The sequence below is a fragment of the Cupressus sempervirens genome, chromosome 8, assembly GCF_028749045.1.
Source record: "Cupressus sempervirens isolate cs-2001-9-10 chromosome 8, ASM2874904v1, whole genome shotgun sequence".
NCBI classification, from domain to species: Eukaryota; Viridiplantae; Streptophyta; class Pinopsida; order Cupressales; family Cupressaceae; genus Cupressus; species Cupressus sempervirens.
The window spans coordinates 50,447,148-50,472,515 of record NC_143125.1 but is presented as its reverse complement, the minus strand read 5'-3'; the positions used below and the strand labels follow the sequence as shown (position 1 = coordinate 50,472,515).

Here is a 25,368-nt window from a genome sequence, read left to right as displayed (position 1 = left end):
TCTAACTATTCCTCCATCATAACTATTGAACTTAACAAACTTGTTCATATCTCTAGTCGTATGATGAGAACATCCACTATCTATAATCCAATCAAACTTTTTTCTTTTCAACATGTGATACTAAGGGTTTTTCTCCCTTTACTTCTTATTTCTCAAGAATTTCTTCCTTAATACCAACAACTCCACCAGACCTAAGAGGAAAATAACTAACACACAATTGTATGAAGGTCTTTGAAGATTTCCATAATACTAGATTTGAAGAAGAAAGCTTGGGTTCTTGATTGAAACTTATGTATGTATAAACGAGGTGGGAGGGGAGGAAGAAGGGTGGGGGAGGGGGGCAGGAGGGGTAAACTTGCTTTTATACCCCTCCCAAGCATAGCCAAAGCGACTGATCTGAATTAAATCTTCAGATTATAATACCTGGTGTGAAACCTGCGGTATTGAAATAATAATAATAAACAACAAGATTGCCAACCAAAAACTCAGCTCCATTCTGTTCAAAATATGAGTTTATACAAAGATGGAGGATCTCAAGGGTCACTAAAATCCCCTTAGAAAACGAAAATGAAGAGTCATTAAATGTTTAATACAAAGATGGAGGATCTCAAGGGTCACTAAAATCCCCTTAGAAAACGAAAATGAAGAGTCATTAAATGTTTAATACAATTAAACTTATTCAAACAATCAAAATTATCAAAAAACTATATAAAAATTTAGGTCTACTTGGACAATGCATAACTTTCTAGTCCTAGCTCCGATTTGTAAACCGCTTACTTCGTTGGAAAGCTGGTCAAAAACTCTAGAACCAAAATTGGGACATCAAATCAAATCAAGATTGGATGTCCCCGAGGAAGATTGTCCCAGAAATGCTCCGAAGGCCTTCAAAAATGCAATTTACTGAGACATAGAAAAATACCGAAGAATTTTATTATTTTTGTATTTTTTTACTGCCAACCTGATCATTCCTCCCCCCTTGAGAGGCAATGGGCCCCATTGCATTAATCTGCTGCAACAAGTGAGGAAATTGTGCTTCAATTTGCTCCTTCGTCAACCACTTGCCTTGATGAGGATGCTGACCAGCTCGAACCACGCGATATAGAGGAATATCTTGATTTCGCAAAGTCTTTAAAATGACTTCAGTAATATGGTCACACTGGGCTGGAACAGTAGCAGATAAGTCTGTGACTTGAATATGTTTAGTAGCTTGGGAAATGTCCAACAAAGGAGCAAAATAGGGTCTCAACAATTCCACATTGAAAACTGGGTGCAGTCCCAAAAATGATGGTAAATTAAGTTCAAAAGCATTCTCACCAACTTGCTTGATAATAGTATATGGGCCATAACGAAGAGGACGAAGTTTCTTGTTTGGTCCATGAAGGCGCTCTTTCTGAAGATGTAACCATACCTTGTCACCAATCTGAAACTGATGAGGAGTGCAACATCCATTGGTGCCAATGGCTGATATCCAAGACAAACCTCAAATGGACTATGCCCTGTAGTACTATGTAGTGCACGGTTGTAGCTGTGTTGCACGTAGGGTAAGCTTTCATCCCATGTGCGAGGATGTTTTGAATGATACATCCGTAAGATATGAATGATCAATCGATTCACTACTTCTGTCTGCCCATCTGTTTGGGGGTGGAATGCTGTAGACTTTGTCAACTTTGTGTCCATTTTATCCCATAGTGTGGACCAAAATTTGCTGATGAATCTGCTATCCCTATCAGAAATAATGCTTTTGGGTAGCCCAAAATGAACCCAAACATGTTCAAAAAATAACTTCGCAGTCTCTTCTGCAGTAATCATCTTTCTACATGCCATCATAATAGCCATTTTAGAAAACCTGTCTACCACAACATATACACAATCATGTCCCTGCCTGGTGGTTGGAAGCCCTGACATAAAATCCATTGAAACAGATTGCCATGGTTTATCGGGGATAGGTAATGGTAAGTATAGACCCAACTTACGGTTTGTTGGCTTTGCAATTGCACAAGCTGCACAAGCTTGTATATATGAAATGATGTCCTGCTTCATTTTTGGCCAATAGAAATGTTTCTGAAGGATAGAAGTAGTCTTACTAATGCCAAAATGTCCTGCAACACGACTATAGTGGGCTTCCCAGATCATTTTCTTTCGTTCCTCAGTGGGTACACATATATGACCAACATGGAAAAGCAACCCATCCTGCAAGTAAAAATCATGGATATGCTTTCCTTCAACCAAACTATTATAAGTATTAGAAAAATCAGGGTCAACACCATAGAGTTGTTCCCATGTGGATGATTGATGACCACACAAATCCAACACCATTGTCAAACCTGCAATTGGAGGCCTACTCAAGCAATCTGCCACTTTGTTACTGCTTCCTTTTTTATGACGGATGTTGAGGTGAAATTGTTGTAGATAAGCTGACCATCTTTGATGCCTGTCATTCTGCAACTTCCCTTGTGTCTGCAAGAATTGAAGAGGTTTATGGTCTGTATGTATAATTGTCTCCTTTCCTAGTATGTAGTGTTTCCATTGTTTGCAAGCCTGAACAACAGCATACAACTCCTTGTCATAAGTGGGGTACCTATGTATTGTATCAGAAAAAGTTTCACTGTGATAGGCAATAGGATGCCCATGTTGCATGAGCACTGCACCGAGAGCATAATCAGACGCATCAGTTTCTATCTCAAATGATTGTTCTAGATCTGGAAGGGCCAATACTGGTGCTGAACATAATCTTTTCTTTAACTCCTCAAATGCTTGTTGTTTTTCCTCTGTCCACTAAAATTTTGCTTGTACTCCACCCCTTAATGATTGATTGAGAGACCATGATATATGTGAGAAATTAAACACAAATCTACGATAGAAGTTTGCTAAGCCCAAGAAGCTGTGAAGTTCTGTTAAATTTTTAGGAGATGGCCAATCTCGGATTATCTGAATTTTTACTGGGTCCACATGAACACCCTCAGTATCAATTATATATCCTAAGTATTGAATACTCTGTACACCAAAAGAGCACTTCTCCATGTTGGCATAAATTTTTTGTTGTTGCAGAGTTGAAAGGACTTGTTCAACATGCTGCAGATGCTCAGACCAAGTCTTGCTGAAAATAAGTATGTCATCCAAATAAACTACTACAAAGGAATCAATAAATGGTCTAAGCACATCATTCATCAACCTCATAAATGTGGCTGGGGCATTTGTTAGACCAAAAGGCATAACCAACCATTCGAACAAACCTTCCTTAGATTTGAATGCAGTCTTCCATATATCTGTTGGATCAATTGGGACTTGGTGATATCCAGATTTCAAATCAATTTTTGTAAAAAATTTAGCCCCCCTAAGTTGGTCCAATAGATCATCAATTCGAGGGATTGGATATCTATTTTTCACAGTGATTTTATTCAATGCCCTATAATCAATACAAAGTCTCCAAGTTCCATCTTTCTTTCTAGCAAGGACAATTGGACTACCACAAGGTGAAGCACTTGGACGAATGTGTCCTTTTTGAATTAACTCTTGAATCTGTCTCTTGATCTCATCATTTTCTAGAACTGATCTCCTATATATTGGCTCATGTGGTAGTGGTGTGCCTGGGATTAAATCAATAGAGTGCTTGACTTGACAGTGTGTTGGGACTCCCATTGGTGATTTAAATACACTATGATATTCTTTCAACATCTTATCCATCTGATTCTTTTGGTTTTCTGTTATGGTTACCTTAGCATGTGTATTAAGGACCACTGACTTTGTTTGTTCAGAACGAACCATGAGAAGAACAAAAGCCCCAGTTTGAGCAATCAAACGTTTGCATTGTTTAGCACTAACTAAAGAAGCAGTTTGTTTTGGACATACCTCTGGTATTCGATACCTCTTCTCGCCAAGCTTGATTGTAACACTTCGTGGCCTAGATTCATATATTCTGTGCCTTTGATACATGTAAGGCTGCCCCAATAATATGTCACATACATCCAGTGGTGCTACATCACATATCACTTCATCCTTGAAAGGCTTGATTGAATATGACAGATGACATTGTTGAGTTATTTGAATATCTTGTCCTTCATTTACCCACCCCATAGAGTATGGTTGTGGGTGTCTGGTCACTTTCAAATTCATTCGTTTGACTGTCTCCCTGGATATCAAATTCTTTTGGCTCCCACTATCAACAATAAAATGCAGAGGTTTTCCATCAACCCACATCTGTGAATGAAAAAGTCTCTCTTCATCTTCACGATGCATTACTTTAGCAGTTCCAACTATGGCATATGGGTCTGCTTCTATGATGGAGTCATTATTCTTTTGTTCAGAATTATCTGTTGGTGATGCTTCAGCTTCAGGTTCAGCTTGCTCTCTTCTTATTTCTGTAATAAGATTTTTAATATTTCGACAATCCTTTGTATTATGGGTTGGAGATTTATGCATCTCACACCACATGCCTGCATTATTCTGTGTCTTTTTTGTAGCCCACCATGTGTTCTTAGAAGAGTTTGAGTGAGGTTCCTTAGTCACATATTTTCCCCCAGATTTATTGTCACCTTCAATCTTTGGCTTATTATTTGCAAAGTAATCCTTCTTTCCTTTATTCTTCAATTTCTCCTCAATTTTTGTAGCATATTTATAAGCAGTTGCCAATGTTTCAATATTCAAAAATTCCATCTCTGTTTGAATATACCTGTGAAGTCCACTACGATATTTCAGAATTCGATGCTTCTCTGAATCCTTAATACCAAGCCTTGCTGAAAGTGCATGAAATGTATTGGTGTAGTCTTGTACAGATTGGTCCCTCTTCTGTCGAAGTAATTGCCATTCTATGTATTTCTGTTCATACTCATCCTCGGGAAGATATGCTTCTTTTATGTATTCTATGAATTCTCCCCATGTGGGTTTCTCGTCAACATATATTTCACCAGAAAATTCCCGTTGTTTATTTGCTAATTTAGTTTCCCAGGCCAATTTCACATGGGTTTCAGCTTTCAAGAGAGAAAATGTAATTTTTTCTGTATCTGAGAAGTTGTGTATAGAAAAATACCTTTCTAATTTCGATAACCAATTGTCAACAGCTTCAGCATCAATTTTTCCTTCAAAATTTGGGATGTCAAAATTTACCTGTACTTTGAAAGGAGTAGTTCCATGAAATGGTGTTTCTGATCCAGAGGATTGTTGGTTCTGGAGCATGAGTGTGAATTGACTCATCATCTCCTCTCGTTGCTTATTCAAAGCCTCTTCCAACAGCTTCATTGTATCGTCTGACATCTTCGGTCGTGTACGTCTCAAAGGTGGATATATTGACAAATCCTGTGTCTGCAATCCTAATCTTTGGTAGGATGTCCTTGTGTTAATTGGCATAAAAGGAGCGTTCCCGCTCTGATACCACTGATCTGAATTAAATCTTCAGATTATAATACCTGGTGTGAAACCTGCGGTATTGAAATAATAATAATAAACAACAAGATTGCCAACCAAAAACTCAGCTCCATTCTGTTCGAAATATGAGTTTATACAAAGATGGAGGATCTCAAGGGTCACTAAAATCCCCTTAGAAAACGAAAATGAAGAGTCATTAAATGTTTAATACAAAGATGGAGGATCTCAAGGGTCACTAAAATCCCCTTAGAAAACGAAAATGAAGAGTCATTAAATGTTTAATACAATTAAACTTATTCAAACAATCAAAATTATCAAAAAAACTATATAAAAATTTAGGTCTACTTGGACAATGCATAACTTTCTAGTCCTAGCTCCGATTTGTAAACCGCTTACTTCGTTGGAAAGCTGGTCAAAAACTCTAGAACCAAAATTGGGACATCAAATCAAATCAAGATTGGATGTCCCTGCGGAAGATTGTCCCAGAAATGCTCCGAAGGCCTTCAAAAATGCAATTTACTGAGACATAGAAAAATACCGAAGAATTTTATTATTTTTGTATTTTTTTACTGCCAACCTGATCAGCGACCTAGTCTTCTTCATGCAAGCTCACATTAGTATCTAGGGTTCAAAATGCCAAAAGGAAGCTAGAATTTTAGTCAGAATCTATCAAAATCATAGGATTAGTTACGAGATACCATACATGTTAAAAAGGGCCTACAAGAGCAATAAATGCATAGGAATTCAATTTTAACACAACAATGTCTAACAAAATTTCCAAATTATTTAGAGAATTCTTCACTTCACTTTATTCTTTGTTTGGTGAAGGGTTTCTTGTCAAAGTCATGTTGTTCATCTAACTTGATTTAGAAGCACAAATCTAAGCAAATACCTCTATGGCTAAGAACTAAGGATTAATGAATATTTATTTTTCCACATTCATATAGGCATGATCCCAATCTCATCACTAATAGTTTTTGAGGATTTTCAATCAATAAAACTTTATTACTTATGAATTCATCGAAAACTATACAACTTTACCATAGACTAAAAGAACTTGAAATTAATAAGAAATAATACTTTCTTTTATTCATATAAATTATTTAAAAAATAAATTATTAAATACTTTATATATATATATAGACCAATCATGGACAAAATAAATCTGAATTACGTTCAAAATCTTATTTCCCCCGGTGCCATTTCTAACTCTATTATGTTTTATCCATATAGCAGCAATGTTCTAAAACTTTGATTCACCTTGGTTACATGTATTTCCTTTTTCGAAGGTGACTTGCTAAATCAATGTCCTTTATGTTGTAAATTATTGATTTCAGCCTTTTCTCATGTAAATTTTGTTTGCTATCGATGGTTTGGTCCCTTGTCACTTTCCCATAAAATTATTGATACTTCAATTTGTATTTCATGTTCTTGTTACATCTACCGGTCTCATTTTCTTGCCAACTGTAAAATGTGGATGGTTTATCGAAGCGATAAGGTAGAGGGGTCGTTAAGTCGCATATATTGTTGGCATACTAAAATTCATTGAAAATGGACTTTGAACTAGACGACATTTCGTAAAATTTCATTACTTAAAATGCATCAAGATTTCTAGAGGATGTCATTTTATAAGAATAAGAATAAGAACGAGATGAGGGATAGACCCATATTAATGGAGATAAGTGGGTCTTATAATGCTAGGGTTAATTGGACCACATAAAATATTTCATACCATATGAAATTTATAGTACCAGTGTTATTAAAATTTAACTTTGTAATTTATGAGTTCAACTCATTATATCATGTTTTGTAAATAAAGATTTATGAGAACCTATTTCTTATAAAATCATATAATATATGTAGTAATTGATGTTTAAAAAGTGAAGTTTTAGATTTTTTGAGAGGTAACTCATTCTGGTATTAGTATTATTTCAATTAAAATGTACTTATTCATAGATTTTTTCTTAAAGTTTATTCCATACAAATAGTGTCAGGGCTTAAAGAATAACCCATCAACACACACTTCTATTTTTGAAGACATAAGATAAAATTGAACACCTATTAAATTCTCCTATGTAAACCAAAGGTTTCATAGATGCTATCCATTAATCTAGATATCCCAAAGGATAAAGAGTTGAAATTCAAAGTTGCAATAAATGAGTATCAAATTTGCCACATAATCCAATTTTTATACACACATGCAATACAAAGTTGGCAAAATGAAGAATTGTCCTAATCTTTGCTTTCAAGCAATTTAAATTGTCTTTGGCATTAGGAAAGAAATAACCCAACATTATTCTCAAACTATCTATGTTGAAGATAAATGGTTGTGCTCATTTACTTTTTTGAAATATTTTAAAAATGATTGCGAGTGATTTTTTTTCTTTATTTTTTTTTTTCTAAAAGATTGTATTAGTTAGACTTTCACATTATTAAAAATGAGTCATTTTTCATTTTATGCTTATAAACCTAAAAGAGATCTTCACCAAGACCTACTTGGCTAGATACTTGGTTATACAAAAATAACTAAACATGTTCAATACACATGTATACTCTCTAATAGATTTCACGATACAATAGAATTGGTCAAATTTATTATTAGCTAAGACTTGTTTATGTTCTACCATAATCATGTCAAAACCCTTCCATCAATACATATGGAAACTGATTTAGGTAAACTAGTCCCAAAAATAATTGTTTGCATGGATTTGATATATGCAATCAATAAGCAATATGATCTACATTTTGGGCGATTGAGATCAAAGAGAGCAGAAGTATTGCTTCCATTAAACAAGGATTTAATAAAAAAAGGTTTCAATGTGAACCCCCAAGAAAGTTACCAAATTTATTTCAAAGGGATATGGAGGGAACATGTTAAAGAAGGGAGAAACAATCAGATAAACTGGCTGGCAAATCATCCAACCAAGAGTTGATCAACTATTTTAAAACTTGTCCCTTTTGATGAAATTGAACTATTTGCTATCAATACTTACAAAAAATAATTCAAAGTGAGCATTGCACTATGGCAAGTCTTAGGGATAAACTAAAAATCATGTATTCCAATATATACGATGATATACAATAAATATCGAACATCAATATGTCAACAAGAGACACACAACATCAAAGTTCCTGCCACTAGTATAATGCATTTAAAATTAAGATTAGATAGAAGAATAAAAATGGAGATATCGGTATATAGAGGCATAGATATATATATCTTGGACAAGGAAGAAGGAGACAAAGGGCTAGGAATGGATGGAAAAATATATGAGGTTATCTCTAGAGGCATAATAGGAGAGAGGTAGAGAAAGATAATAGATAAAGAGAGGGCGAGAGGTAGAGCAAGATATAGAAAGTGATAAAGGGATCAAAAGAGATTACAAGAGAGGAAGAAGTATACTTCAAAGAAGTTGAAGATGCCAATTGTGTAATGCCTTGCCTAGAGATCCTTGGAAACAAGAATAAACATAGACTAACATATATATTTTTAGTTAAATTAAAGCATAAATACCATCACAGAATAATCAAAAGATCACAGTGGAAAAATTAACTAGCCAATAGTCCCATGATTCCCAAATGTTCATCACTTACTAACGCATTCATTTCCATCTGCACAAATTAATTATAAAGGGTTCATTCCTTTAATCATACTAACATTATAATCGATATTCACTTCAAATCCCAAATAGACAGCTTCTACATGGTTAATACATACAAGTTCATTTACCATTTAGAATGATATAATGATGACCCTTTTCAACATTCAAGCCCTATGCATCTTATAGGAGAAATGTTAAGGTTTAGGGAGCAACAACTCCCAAAAGGGTATCCAATCTAGAAAATCACATCCATGGAGCAAGTCAGAAAGTGCCAGTGGTTTGGGGTTTTAAGTTTCAAGACATGTGTCATATGATACTTTGCCCCAAGCTAAGTGATACAATTTTCTATTGGAGGCAATACTTCATCAATATTGTATGATCGACCATAGAACTAGCATGCAATACTTTACCAGTATCATATGATGGACCGCATAACTACTAGGTGATAAGCCTTAGCATTACATACAATGAATCACATCATTTTTCAACATGTTGACACGATATCACTTAATTTACAAAATAGGTCTAAGCTAACTTAGAAGGTAAAAAGGGAGAGAACCTCCACATCGGGGAGTATCGGATCCACAAATGTCAAGGAGTGAACATTCAAAGGAACAATACAAATCAATAACTTTACTCATACTAATCAAGGAGTAATTTTCTACTTTAAGCCATAATATACAACATCATAGTGAAACAAAAGGCACCAAGTACTATATGTGCATCAAGATTACATAGATTCTAAATAATCCATAACCATCAAGTAGTATAATAAAAAAAATCTAATATGCTAATCTTCTAATAACATCTCTAGTCCATAGTAATGACAAAGCAACATCAAGATAAAGGAATCCATTAAGTAACCCATAGGGTACACCATATCATAAAATAACATAATATTAAATGCAACAAAATAAAGCAACATAAAATAACATAATATTAAATGCAACAAAAGAAAGCATAAACCATAAGGAAACATACACTAGAAACTTGAAGAATCCAAGTGAACATCAAGCTCCAACCTCAAAACTGGAAGAAGAGACTGTCTTTGTACACTAGTCCCTAGCAGTGATATAGGTAGCTATGCCTCCCAACTATGTGGCACCCTCAGGCCCACACCTATCATGCTGATGGAGATAGGGACTTGACCACAACCATACAAGGAAATTACCCATGGCTTACACACACAAATCAAAGGATGATAACAATAATGATATGATCATGAAGGTAATGGAGTATATCAGGCCACTAGTCAGACCCACTAAAGGTACTATGTATGGACTCTAGTGGTGTGTAAGTCACATGGAATTGAGAAGCCAAGCTATATGTGGTGCAGAACTCAACTCCCTTGGAGGCCATCACATCATGTCCTCATACTAAATTTTGCATAAGACTAGTAACCATACAAACACCACACTCTTGTACCACCTCCCTTAGGATGTTTAAAAACCATACAAGTGTTCAACTATATTTCCATTGAGTTTTACTACCCATTTATTAATTTTGGTATTCACTTGTTTAAACCTATTCACATTCCATTAGAGAAACATAAAAATCAACAACAATAACTTTATACATCCAATCACTTGGTAGACATATCCAACATAAAACTTAATTCATAGATCAACTTCTTTTCAAACTATTATCAAATGATTCCTTGCATTACCGACTAATAGTAAATTTCTAGTTATTACCTAGTGACAACTTAGTTATTACTGAGTTGCAGTAAACTGTAAAAAATTTGTAAATCAACTTGCAACACAAATAACATTCACACAATTTTGACACCAGTATTTAATGCGAAAACCCTATTAAGGGAAAAACCTCCTGGGGCTAAAAACCCAAAAAGTTGACTCTTCTAAAGTGATCTCTATTAGGAGACTACCTTGTTAAAGGTTACATACACTTTGTTAAAACAACCTTGTTAGGGGATTTCACCAAAAGATCATCTAGATCTTATCACTCCCTGTCTAGGACTAAAAAGAGTGACTTGATTTAAAGGACTTACAAACACCACTAATTGATGTTACCATATATGATTTCACATACTTGTTAGGTCCACTCAGTACTTCCAAGAGTTTATGCTACAATGGTTAAATAGTAACAGTATAAAGTAATATGTTGAGAATAACAACTACCTTTGCTTGTTCAGATCTTTGTTCTTGCTCTTTCTCTATCTTTTACTCACTCGGTTGATTCTGTCTTGAACAAACTCATTTCTCTTATCTTCTCTCTATTCATTTCACTTGGATTGATACTTCTTTCTTCTCATTCAACAACTTCAATCTTCACATAAAATTTTAACACTCCAACATTATCACCTTTTGGCTAGCAACATGAGATCAACTTCCACAACCTTTCGAAATCAGCTCAACAACCTAAACTATCAATTTCTCCTCAAATAGATTTCTCAATGCTTCTAGATCCTTCCATATTTTTGCCACTTAATCAAAATTGTCAATCTTAGGCTTACAACTTAATTCCTTCATATAGTAAAACTAGACAAATATAAAATATAACTTTACATAGAACTTTGTGTCCATCCTTATCCTTCTTATATTTCCTTCAAAAAATCCTTCTTGATTTTTCTCCATTGTTTATCTTGCAACAAACTTTGAATCTTGAAATAGACCTTCTTGGACTTTCCAAATTTCCATTAAAAGTCAGCCCCAAATTTCAATTTCTCAAACTTATTCATTTGACTGTCACTCGGTAAAAATTACAATTACTCGAGAAACACCTAATTTTTTTAATAGTGACTTTCTTGGGAAACATTGTGTTCTTTCTTCCTTTGTAATTAGTTGGGAAATATTGTAGTCACTTGATGAATAAAATCTCCCTTTATTAACCTTGAGATTCAATCAAGCTTGTGTTCTTCAACATATTGCAACAAAACATGATTGTAAAATAATCAAACCAATATTACATACTCATTGTCCAACTCATTTTAAGTACCCATTGAATACCTTACATATCAACTCTAACTTAATCAAACTTTCCTCAAGTCCTCTTCATCAATCAAATCTTCTCCATCAATCAAATGATATGGTACTTTCTTAAGTTAGCATAATGTCCAACCAATTACGAATTTGACATCAATGATAATATAACAATTGATATGACTCTTTTATATATATTTATAACATCATCACCTAACAATCTCCTTGTTATCAATTACAATATTAGTTGGGGCTAGCATTCTCAAGATATTGCTTTGTCTATGTAAGCTCTCCTTTTACAATACCATTATAATTTTCAAGCTATACATATTTAATCTTTGTAGCCTTAAGTTCATATGTCACCTTGGTAAGTATGGATTTCAGATTTGCATTCTTATATCTCAAATCTAATTGAATTTTCTTCTCATCTTCCATGAAACTCATCTTAAGATTAATAATCTCAAGTTCATGTTTCAGGATCTCATTCTCCTTCTTTAGCTTAGAAACTGCATCCCTATCTTTGACCTGACCATTCGACTCATTCTTCTCAGAATTAGAAGATTCAATTTCCTTTTTCAATTTCTGAATGCAAGCTTTTTCCTCTTTTTATTTGTTCTTCAAACTATCTCTTTCTTCTATAGTTACATCAAATTCTTCAAGATCTTCCTTTAGATTCTTCTACAACTGATCTATATCTATACCAATTTTACTCAAGTTGTTAGGCCTTCTCTGAGTAACTATACTCTAATACCAATTGTTAGAAATAGGAAATATTGAGGTGGGGGGGGAGGCGAATCATTATTTTACAAACTTTTTTGAAATCTTAAGACATGCACATGCCTTTAAATTGAAAGTAAACATAGCGATAACACAATGCTACTCATAATACCATTATTTGTTAACTAGAGAGGCCCTGGCCAAGGGAAAACCCTAGTGGGGATGGTACCCACCAAATGATCCACTAATCAAAAGTATCTTGTGCAAGATATTGACCCTGTTAGGAGTCTATTACATCTGTATAGTGTCTATGTCCTTGTTAGAGGAATAGGCCTTGTTAGAAACATCAACCATGTTAGGAGTTGGTATTACAATTACAAAAGATATGCAAGATGATCCCATTGCTCAAACATGAAATTACAATAATATATTTTGTACACAAAAGAAAGAGATGCAAAAACCTTTTGATAATATTGATATCTGCAATATCTGATTTGTCATTTGTAGCTCTTTATACACAACTTCACATATACTATACTTTCTCCACTCTAACATAAAGTATATCCCAATGTCTAGAGACATCACACAACTTTTCATTTACAAATATTTCCTTTATACCAAATTATTCCATCTTATTGGCCTTTATGTCTTCACATGTGTCCCAAAATACAAAACTGGCTTTTTCCAAGTTAGGGTTAACATCTAGGATGTCGTCCCTAATTAGTTAAGTAATCATTTTGGTAAAAAATAAAAATTCCTTAACACAATTGATCACTTACTTGCCTCTGTCCTATTTTATCTATATTTGTTTTGTGTCGAACCAATGGAGTACTAATTATCACCAGACTAGAATGTCCAACCAATATCGCTTGAAAGAATAGGAAGCAAAAAACTTTCCACTCTTAAGCTCCCTATTGATCGAGTCTTGGTCATGCAAGAATAGGAAAATTTGGAGGAGGAGGTGACTGATTTATAATATGGTGGAAAATCAATTCATCATTTCCCTTCATTTTTGGTTAAGAATAGGGTCATTGAACATAGTTGAGAAAATATCTCAGGAGAGAACCAGGGAAAACAAAGAAAATAAATAGGAAGAAAGTAAAAGAGCCTATAGAGTTAGAGATTTAATCTATATATAATCTAGTTTTGCCACCATTATTATAACAATACATACATGGATGATAGGACTACTTAAACATGTGCTTGATCAATCAATCTAACACATATAAGTACTGCAAATGAAATTGGTACCAAAGTAAACAAAGTCATTTAGTTTTATCCAAGCAAAGGAGGATAATAGAAAAAAATAGCAAGATCACTATTTTGTAAGGCAAATGAAACCCATAGAAAGAACTTTAATATTTCTTTACTCAAAACACAACATATAAATACCAAACACAACTTATAAATACCAACAAGAACTGGGTGAAACAAAAGATGCTTCTAGGAAGCTAGATTGCACTGATTCTCCAAAATGGTATTACAATGTTTATGGCTAGCAAAGAGATGTAGCCATGAACAATGGAAGGCAAAAACAATGATTAAACCAAACCTTCTAAGAGTCTCTAAACTACATATTTATACATAAATATTTATAATCTTCACAAATATCTACAAATATATCCAATATACAAAATATCTATAGCTATTTCTCAAAAGAAATGTCCTTATCCATCTACCTTACTTAAACCTTGTACAAGTGGGTACTACTTGTGGTATATACATCTTTAGAAAAAAATGAAAGGAGAGAAAGGGGGAGAAAGGGGAAACGTAATTAGATATATCATTTTGATCCTAAGGTGATAACCACATGTCTCTTTATCAAGTCCTCTTGTGCCCACTTCTCAAACCACTTGGCCACTATCTTTGCCACATTCTGACTCTTGAGAACTAGGAACATCAAATCCTACATGACCACTTCAAGAAAGATGAGAGGGTGAGAACCTCCTATCAATGCCCATATTAAGGCGAGTAGTTCTATATACTTATGGCAATGCCACATGGTAACAAATGATTGACCATAAAAAAAGTTCTCACTATATTGCTTATAAATAAATAAAGAATAAAAAATTATGTTATATTTGTGCCCATAGTCATGGGTTTATTAGTTACCTTGAGGACTTGATAAGATGACTTGCATGATAGGAGGAGGGATCCCACTACTTGGCATTGTCTTGGACTTTCTGGAATGCTTCAATAATTTTGGAGACTATACCTTGATTGATCTCTTTCACACAATTAACTTAGATTTCAAACTCTTCCAATGGAAATCTTACATTTGCAATGACACTCTCCAAATGTCTCACCCCCTCTTAAGCATCATGGGAATGAAGGAAAATATTTATTAAGGCATTCATGGAATCAATGCCAAAAATCTCGGATCCCAGAATGATTTCTTCACATGCTCATTAAATTTTGTGAGAAAAGAATCCATAGGGGTGTACCCCACTTCATCCCATGGGCCAAACCCTATAATAAATTTTAAAGATTCTAAATAACCCTCCAGTCAGTTTTGGAGTTCCATGTTCTTGGGTCATAATACAATCAATGGGGCTTTATTTTCTTTATCGAGTATCCAATCAATTGGTAACAAAAATAGAAGAACGAGAGGTCATATTCATCTAGTATATCCAAATCTTCAATGACCTCATCTCCCACATGAAATATCTCATTGAGAACCTCTCTTTAATGTATAAGTTCTTTTTTTTCATTTCCCCAACCAACTAGTGTGTCGCTCGCCTTAGATCCCAAACCCAATCCTTTGAAAAATGTTACCAAGGACAAAGCCATAGAAGCTTTGAGACTAACAATCTGTGACTCTAACTTCTCTATTTTTTGTTCATATTTATAGTACCAATCTTGGATGTTGACACTGACTCCATCAAGATCTCAAAGCTCAGTGGCTAGGGTTCAATGTCCAAACGGTATATTTTTCACACTGCAGTTTGAGGGTCAAACATGTTCTTCATTACAACCATCAGGTGGGATCACCAAGGTGACTGATACTATTTCTCTAGACTCATCCTTTATTCTAAATAGAGTCCGGGTCTTCTTCTTTGGCTTGGTAGTCTAGAGAATTATTTCATCGACTAAATCCTTTAATGATATGACAGATAAAAGATCCACACATATCTTCTTCATTAGTTCCTCCACCAACCAATCATGGAGGCTATGGCCCTACGATCCTTAAAGAGATAGCTCCCTACTGCACCACATCTAATGTTTCTAGGGCCATGAGCACTTCTTGTGAAGCTTCCTCCATCTCTTGAGAAAGGTCAATCCTTTTAGAGAGATGGATTTTTTCTCCATAAGTAAATCTTGGATTTCTATCTACGATGAGTCCTCTAAGTTTGTTATATTAGAGTATTTTATGGTGGGAGAATCTTCTCCAATCTCCACAAGCTACACCCTACTACCTTCCTCAGAAAGGTTTACAAAAATTTCCTTAGGGCCTTTACTCTTTCTTTTCCTCCTCCTAGCACTATGATCGGGTGGTGACCTTAATCTTCCATCATCTCTTCCTTAGGATCTACCAAAATAGGCTTCATCCATGGGGCTTTATAGAGAATTATCAATCTTGCTAAGAGGGATGGGGATTCCTTCTGTATGTGCATGTACTATCACCCTTAGTCTCCTAGACTCTTCCATATTCTACCTTGTTTTCTCAATGATCTCGACAATATGTTTTTCTTCTATTTTTGGTTGAGCTCAAGGCTCTGTTGAGATAATGGGTGCTGTACACAATGCATAATATTGTTATATTGTATTATTTTATTTTATTATGTAATGTTGCACCCAGATAGACATGCAACATGTAAAGGTTCTCATGGTATATACTTGATGAGTTGTATTGTAACATTGTGATAATATTTCATGTAATTATTTAATATTGGGGAAAAGAATTAAATTTCCAACATTAAATGTGGGGTCAATAGGCTAGGTAGCACATGGTTTATGTAATACCACTTGGTGGTTTTGTAGAATTTTCTACTATATAAGTAGTTACAAGGGTAGTTGTTGGGAGAGAAGACACAAGGTAAAAAGGGAAAGAGTCGAGCGAGACAAGACTTGACAGGTTAGCCAAGGGAACATTTGTGAAGGTTGGAAGCATGGCATGAGATGTGTGGATTCATGCTTGTTCACATTGATTACTTGGTTGTGGCTATGGCTTTGAAGGCTTCCATGGTTGTATTGCAATGATGTTTTTGCTAAATAATATATTGTGATAGATGCTTTTGGAGGCTGGGTTTTTCCCTCAATGAGGGTTTCCCAAGTTATATCTCGTGTCACAATTTTTGTGGGTATGTTGTCTATTATCTTATATGTGAATTTCAATTGCATGTTTATTCAGATCTATTAGGAGTTATGTGAAAACAATTATATTTTTTGTTGCAAGTTTCCTTACAAGTGGTATTAGAGCTATGGTTTTATTATTGTAACCCTAGATTGAATTCATGAGAATGCATGAGAGGATAAAAGAAAGGAAAATACATATGAGTTATTTATTGTAGATCTAAGGGTTTTGGGTTTGTTGTTATGATGAGATATTGGTAGATTTTGGGCATGTGAAATTGTTGGACAAAAAGGATTTTTAGATGTTTCATTTAAATGAGAGTTTTAGGAGGGGCTTGCAGAAATGACCTCCTAGGTAAAAACAAACCTCACCATTGGATCTGAGTCGATGTTTCCATAAATTTTGATATATAATATGCCCTACTTTGGCCATGTTTAGAGGAAATGTAAGAGTTTTTTAGTTTCAACCCATGATGACTATCAAATTTGATCCGGTCGAAATATTTTGTTACAAAAAAAAATTGCAGTGAAAATGGTAAAAAGATTGTCTTAGTAAAATGACCATAACTTTCTCTCAGGATATCGGATTTCAAACTTCTTATAGGTGTTGGAAAGATAATTCAAAAAACTACAACATGGTGTAGGTTTGATTCTATGATTTTGATATTTTATCAATATTTAATAGCTCAAAATTTAGATGTTATTTATTTTGAGCACAAATTAGGGCATAACTTGGGCATATAGAGTCAATTTTTCGACCTCAAGTAGTTAACAAAAAGCTCTTGGAGATCTCTACACATTTGTTCAAATTTGGTGTAGGTTTGAGATGATTTATTTGGTGATATGTTAATCTGAATAATTTATGATATATTTTGACATTTGGTAGCATTGTGAGTTTATGACATTGTATGTTTGGAGATTTAAGATTTGATGTCATTGTATACTCAGTTCATATTTTAGATTGGTCTCATGATGATAAGGTTATCAATGTTTGGTTTGGATATATATAATGACTTATTGGAACTACAAGTTGTGCAGTGTTTTAAGAAATCTATACTTACATGTTGCATTTATAGCTTGGTTATGGGTTGTCTTTGCCTATTGATCATTCATTATTGATGCATATTTAGATTGGTGGCTTGAATTTGGGTTGTCTATGCCTTAATTCACATGATTTTCTGATTTTTCTTCATGTAGAAGGGATGAGATGTTGTTACTAGGTATAGTCATGGTGGAGGAATGTGGTTGACTATTTTATGCTAACAGGTTGGACATATTAAGAGTCAGATGCTCGGTTCATGGATATGATCATGGTGCCATGGATTCTGGCATGACATGGTTGAATATGTAGGTACATCCTTGATTTTCATTGTTTTGGATTTCTAATTTGGTTATGATGGTATATCTTCTTGGTTCAGGATCATAATTATTTGGTTTCTTTTGAGGAGCTCATGATGTGCACTTTGAGTTCTTTGATGGTTTGATGCCTTGGTTGATTCTCATAGTTAGAGGATGATTTTTTCATCATGATGTCATCGATAGCTTGGATACATGGCTTAGTAGGAGCTTGTGATAGTGATGAGGTGATAGTGCAGGATTATTTCTTGGTTTAGTTTGTATCTTCTTGCGTTTGGAGATCTTGGTTTTACTTGGTACTAACACTTTGGTTGTGTGAGTTTAGATCTATGAGATCTTCATGTAGGAGATGGATTTTAATGATGCCATAGGTGAATTGGTACCATGGTTGAGTGAGAATTTTTTGGCATTGATATGAATTAATTGAGTGTTTGCAAAAGTTGGAGGTTTGTCTTATATCCTGTTGCTATAGAAGCGTCTTTGACATTTACATGGTGCACTTGGTTATTTTCATGGTGTGTGGAGATGGTTCTTCATAGTATGTGGAGATTATTTTCTTCATGATGTGTGGAGATGGTTGCATTTTGAGAACTAATGGGGTTCTTGGTAAAGGTGTGGTTTATGCTTTCATTTGACATGTTATCCTTGGTGTTAGGATGGTTTCTTTTTTATGTCATGGTATAATCTTGATGCACATAGACTTTTGACATGTTATAGTATGTTCATATGGAGCATGTTATCTCTTTGGTTGAGATGGTTAGACCATGTTGTCATGTTTGTGTTCCTCAAGCCATGGTTGGAACTTTGACATTGATCTTGATTTAGTTTCTTGGTATTGAGTATACTGATAATAAGTTGGATACTTCATGATATTGCTATGTTTCATTTGGAGTTGGCATGGTTTGATTGGTTACATGTGTTCATGGATACTTAGAGATGGTGGTGATGTTGATTTTTCTTAGATTAGAGAAGTATTTGTTGGGACAATTGATGGTTTCAGTAGGACTTCCAAGGGGCATTCACCTGATATGGACTTAAGAGGAGATTGTTCTTAGATGAGTCTTGGTTGGAGACTTGGATATCTTGATAAGAATTTTCATTCTTCATTCTTGGTCTACTCGACGGTTTTCTACTTGAGAGGTATAGCCCATTATTTCTCTTAGGTGCATTATGTTTGTCCTTGTCTTTCATGGATATGGATCTTGAACTATGGTACATGAGTTAGTTCTAAAGGGTTCATTTGAGATATGGTTTAGCATTGGTTATCTCCATGTGCATATGTTGTTGTTATGTTGGTTAAATTTGGGAGATGATTTTATATTGGACATATTCCTTGAATTAGGAATGGTTATTCCTTGGATTAGGAATGGTTTATGAGTTTGATCTTCTTGTGAGAGGCTTACATCCATGATTAGTTATATGGTATGGTTTGGGTGTTTTTGAGGCTTCTTGGTTGGGGTTTTATGGAGGAGATAATACTTACACAATTTATATCTAGAGATGTGTGTAAAAGGACATGATACAAGTTATGATTTGCATGGTTTCTCTTTGATCTTGGTTATCTTCCTAGATGTTTGGCTTTTCTTACATTGGATTTGAGATTGGTTAGAGATTGTGATCACTAGTTTGTCCTCATGTATGTCATCTGAGAGATGACATGGTTATCCCTTTATCTCTTTCCTCTATTGGTTGTAGAGAACTTGGGAGAGCACTAGAGACTTGTTATGAGAATTGTTCTTGCATATTATTGATTTATGTATTGTGGATGTCCTTGATACTACATGGATTCACTTCTTTGAGATGTTGTGAATGAGTTGGTTATAGATTTGATATTATCTTTTGTAGTGGGAGCTTCTTGGTATATATGTGACAGATATTTCTCTTGAGGCTTGTGAATGCATGTTACAGTTGATGATGTTCATTTATGTGGCTATAGTTTGACCCAATGCAATGTATACAACAAGTGGGAGATTGTTGAGATAATGGGTGTTGCACACATCGTATAATATATTTATATTATATTATATTATTTTATTATGTAATGTTGCACCTAGATGGACGTGTAACATGTAAAGATTCCCATGGGATATACTTGATGAGTTATATTGTAACATTGTGATAATATTTCATGTAAATTATTTAATATTGGAAAAAATTTAAATTTCCAATATTAAATGTGGGGTTAATGGGTTAGGAAGCACATGGTTTTAGTACATGGTTTATGTAATACCACTTGGTGGTTTTGTGGGACTTGCTACTATATAAGTAACCACAAGGGTAGTTGTTGGGTGAGAAGATAAAAGACAAAAAGGGAAAGAGTCAAGCGGGACAAGGCCTTACAGGTTAACCAAGGGAGCATCTATGAAGGTTGGAAGCATGACATGAGATGTGTGGATTTATGCTTGTTCACATGGATTTCTTGGTTGTGGCTATGGCTTTGAAGGCTTCCATGGTTGTATTGCAATGGTGTTTTTGCTGAATAATACATGGTGATGAATGCTTTTGGAGGCTGGGTTTTTTCCTCAATGAGGGTTTCACAGGGTATATCTTGTGTTATAATTTTTGTACGTATGTTGTCTATTCTCTTGCATGTGGATTTCAATTTCATGTTTATTTAGATCTATTATGGGTTATGTGGAAACAGTTATATTATTTTTTGCAAGTTTCCTTATAGGCTCACCAACCTATTGTTTTCCTTTATCTTAGTCTTGTGGTTGACAAGATGAGGATGATCCAAGATCCTTGCAGTCTTTAGGAAGAGCGACACTTTTGGGATAAACCTCATCAAGATGTTTGTAACTTAGAGTAATCACTTTCTGTGTCATCTCTTCTATTGGCATGGGCTTGTCTACATCCCAATCCATAGGTGGGAGGGCAAGAAGGCCTGACCCTAGTTTCCTTTAGTACTCCATTAGATCCTTGTAGTTTGTAAAATGCTGTGAAAAAGTGTGAAGCCTAAAATCTTCCATTTTCTTGGTAGTCATTTGACCATACTTATTCATTCATACTTCAAAATCACTAGGGGGGTTTTCTTTGTAATCCTCCATACATGTAACATGAAACTTGTTGCTGATGATTGAATTTTTGTTCTGCCTAGAGAAACCAAAATCCTACCTTCCTAGGTAAAACCTTTCAAAATTGTAGGCCAACAACTCATTTTCATCCTCCCTAGCATGAGATAGGGTACAAGAATACTCACCACAATGAATGGGAAAAGACATACACATAACCTTCTTTATTGCATAGGCCTAGTGGAATTCCAATGCATGCCTATAAAAATCTAGCAAAATCACCCGATCACTAATGGCCCGAGGAAGCATGAATAGTTTTCCACTATATTGTACCACCCTTATATACATAAATTTCAAATACTAAATGAAATAGGCCCTTATTCCTCAACCAATCTCCTTGGAGCCTTTGAGATACAACATCCTATGTCTTTCGATAGAAGAAGGGTCTTGTCAACGTTGAAATATTTGTTTACCTAGATGTAATGTTGAAAATAACTATCAAATGGTAACTATAGGTAGCACTCCCATGGAGAGAGAGTATCCTCACTCATGGTTATTATCATAACTCCATCCTCGACTAGACCCAAAATCCATGGTGTTTGCCAAGATGTAAGCCACACTAGGTACGAGGTAATCACACACATTTTGTTTCCCTATTTTTGGTCTTCCATCTTAGCCACATATTCCTACAACATTTTAAATTAATTTTTGATATTGTGTGAAATAAGCCTCTCCCAATTAAACTAAATGGTATTGGTAGTAACAATTGAAATTAAGTAATACACCCATGGGGCAAATTCACAGGCATGAGGCTCTCTGAAAATCATACATAGGCAACATAAGTAAAAACGTATTGGCTCAATAAAATTGGCCCAAGATAGGGAGAGTGACAACTTCCTACTTTATTTCCTTAGCTTTTTCAACCAACTCCTATTAATAAATTCCTAGACATTCCCCTTGACAGCTGCAAATGTATTCATTGGTACCTCCCCATATGGTGCCTAGGCATTGGGGAGTTCCACATGGTGGAAGCATTGAATCACCATTTCCTTATCCACAACCACAAAAGGGTCATTTGAGACCCGTTTGATCATGTGCCTATCCCAAATGTATTGTTTTACATATATAGTTATCATTTCTAGACACTAAACAACATAAGGAAAGAACCTAGCCTATACAATATCATTATAAAAAGTCCTCATGGCAAGCAGATCTCCTTGTCACTCTCTCTATAATAGGTTTTCATGGAGCACCTAAACTCCTACTCCTTGATGTTCATATCTGTGATGTACTTTAGAGAGGTGTCAACCTTTTCATCCTGATACTTGGGAGCTAGTGATAGCTTCTTGAATTCTTTACCTTCCTTGGTGCTTCTAGAGGAAGAATCCATGTCCTGAACACCCATAGACTCGCCTGAGATACTATTGTCTCTTGTGAGTACCAAATATGCATCAATAACTCAATTAATAAATAAGATAATAAGTACAAGAGTTAAGAAAAATGTTTGTTTGGCTTTTGGATTTTAAGGCCACCCTTCCAATACTTACATCTAACTATCACAAGGAAAGCCTCCAAATCCTAGATCCAAAATGAAGTTTAAAAGTACTCAACAGAACATGGGATTTGAATAATTGTACCTTGCAAGAGATTTATCTTTACCAAATGAACAAGAGAATATAAGTCACAAAAATTTAAGAATTGTTAGTTTGTGGTGACTAATCAAGGAAGAGTACACACTCCATATTTGAGAGGAACATCTAGGAAGTATCAATATTTTGGGGGCTCTACTACTGATTTATAGGGCTATGTTGACTTAGATTTGGTAGGGGATATTGATACCAAGCAGAGTACTATAGGTTATGTATTTACTATTGGTGGGACATCAATGAGTTGAATTTCTTAGTTGTAGAAGGTAAATACTTTATCTACTACAAAGGTAGAGTATGTTGCTACTACAGAGGCAACCAAGGAGATGACTTGGCTTCAGTTCTTCATGGAAGTATTAGGAAAACCACATAGGGATAACTATTTGTTTACACATAGTTAGAGTATCATTCATCTTACAAAGAATTCTACTTTGCATTCAAAGACAAAATACATTTAGTTGTGGCACCATTTCATTCGGCCAATTTGGGATGATAGACAGTTAAAGATGGACAAAATACACACAAATGACAATTTGATAGATATATTTACAAAGGTAGTGATAAGGGATAAGTTAAACTCCTCTTCAATTGTGGTTGGTCTTCTAGATTAAACAAAATAAAGGAACGACCGGGTCTAGGATGGTTTGATCCAATGGGAGACTCATGGAGTAGCGGTATCACTACCAGATCAATTTCTAAGTCAGAGATTATTTTCTAGTGTGCAGACTGATCAGTCCCCAAGTGCGAGATTGTTAATTTGTAGTGATTGATTAGAAAAGTAGTATACACTCCATAGTTCCTCGACAAGGTTCAACGCTGGGCCAGGCCCCAAGTGGGGGTTTAAAAAAATAAATTAGGGCTACTTTATCGATATTTGTGGGCTGACATGTTGTAACTAATTTTAACCCTAAAGTAAAAAAAATACTTGTATAAAATGGCTTAGGATTAGAGATTTTCATAAGGTGTGATGCGATAGTTACTTCTTACATTGGTATTGAGCTATAAGGGATTACATATTGTCATCAGGTTGTAATAATTGGATAATAAAAATACTGAACTTGTTGTTTGCTGGAAGTAGTCTAGGAATTAGGTGAAACATGTGAAATCTTTGTGTCTTGTGTTCTCTTTTATGTGCATTATTATTTTCTAATAATGGATATATTTTTATGTAATTGTTATTTCTGCCTTGTTAATCCTAACAAGTGGTATTAGAAAGAGTTTTTTTCATTATCCTCTATAGGAAGGTCTCAGAATTGAGTGAGAGTCTTGTAGTTGAGTGAGAGTGATAGTAGGCGAGGGTAAGCTAAAGGTTAAGAAGTTTAATGGGAAAAAATTTTAGTAAAGGAAAATGCAAATGGATGACTATCTTTATCAAAAGGATTTATGATGACCATTGGAAGAAAAATCCAAGAAAATAACCGCTATGATAGATGAAGATTGGGATATTTTGGACAGAAAGCCACTTGGAAGTATTCGTTTATGCTTGGCACAATCAATAGCATTTAATATTAAGAAAGTGAAGATGACAAAAGAGTTGATGCAAATACTAGCAAGCTTGTATGAAAAGCCATTTGCTTCAAACAAGGTATTTATCATGAAGCATTTATTTAATACAAATATGACAAAAGGTGGATCTATTGTAGATCATTTAAATGAGATTAATACGATTACTAGTTAGTTGTCTTCTATAAATGTTAATTTTGATAAAGAAATTATGGATCTCTTGATTTTGTGTTCTTTGTCTAAAAGTTGAAATGACTTGGTAATGGTTGCGTTTATTATGTTGCTAGATCTAATACCCTAAAATTTGATGATGTGATTGTGTTATTTTGAGTAAGGAAACTTGTAGGAAAATCTCAGGTGGATCTAATTCAGGAAATGTTTTGAACACACAAAACAAAGGTAGAACAACCGAGAGAGGAAACAATTCTAAAAATCATGAGAAATTAAGAGGGAACTCGAAGGGGAAGAAGTCTCAATCAAGAGGACCAAGATATTGCTAACACTATGAAAAATTAGGGCATAAGAAGAAATATTCTTGGTCTTGAAGGAACAATGAAGGAGATAAACAAGAAGAGAACAAGGAGGCAAATGTGGTAAGTAATAAATTTGACGAGGATGCTTTTCTTCTTTATTTAGAAAGTGCTCATTATTCATGGGTTTTAGATTTAGGGCACTCATTTTATGCTACTCCCCATAGATGTTATTTCCTTGACTATGTCTAAGGAGATTTTGGCTTGTTTATTTGGGGGATAATGAACCTTGTCAAATTGTAGGAAAGGGAAACAAATAAGATTAAGTTGGAGAATATGAATCATTGGCTACTACAAGAGATAATGCATGTTCTAAACCTAAGTAGAAATTTAATTTCAGTAGGGAAATTGGGTGATGAGGGTTGCGTAGTTATTTTTTTATGATAAAAATTGAAAGGTTTCAAAAGGTT

At 34.6% G+C, this 25,368-nt stretch overlaps 1 protein-coding gene across 1 annotated transcript in view; it reads right to left on the bottom strand.

Moving 5' to 3' along the window:
- The window catches only part of LOC149541561 (uncharacterized), a 61,578-nt gene that overhangs the window by 31,682 nt on the left and 4,528 nt on the right, over nt 1–25,368 (bottom strand). Inside the window, exons 2-7 of the mRNA XM_089795626.1 lie at nt 4,627–5,361; nt 2,856–4,581; nt 1,847–2,768; nt 1,480–1,723; nt 959–1,390; nt 424–496 (exon numbers count right to left, since the gene is read on the bottom strand). Of these exons, the coding sequence (XP_089651752.1) occupies nt 424–496; nt 959–1,390; nt 1,480–1,723; nt 1,847–2,768; nt 2,856–4,581; nt 4,627–5,361 (4,132 nt within the window). The remainder of the gene's footprint in view (nt 1–423; nt 497–958; nt 1,391–1,479; nt 1,724–1,846; nt 2,769–2,855; nt 4,582–4,626; nt 5,362–25,368) is intronic.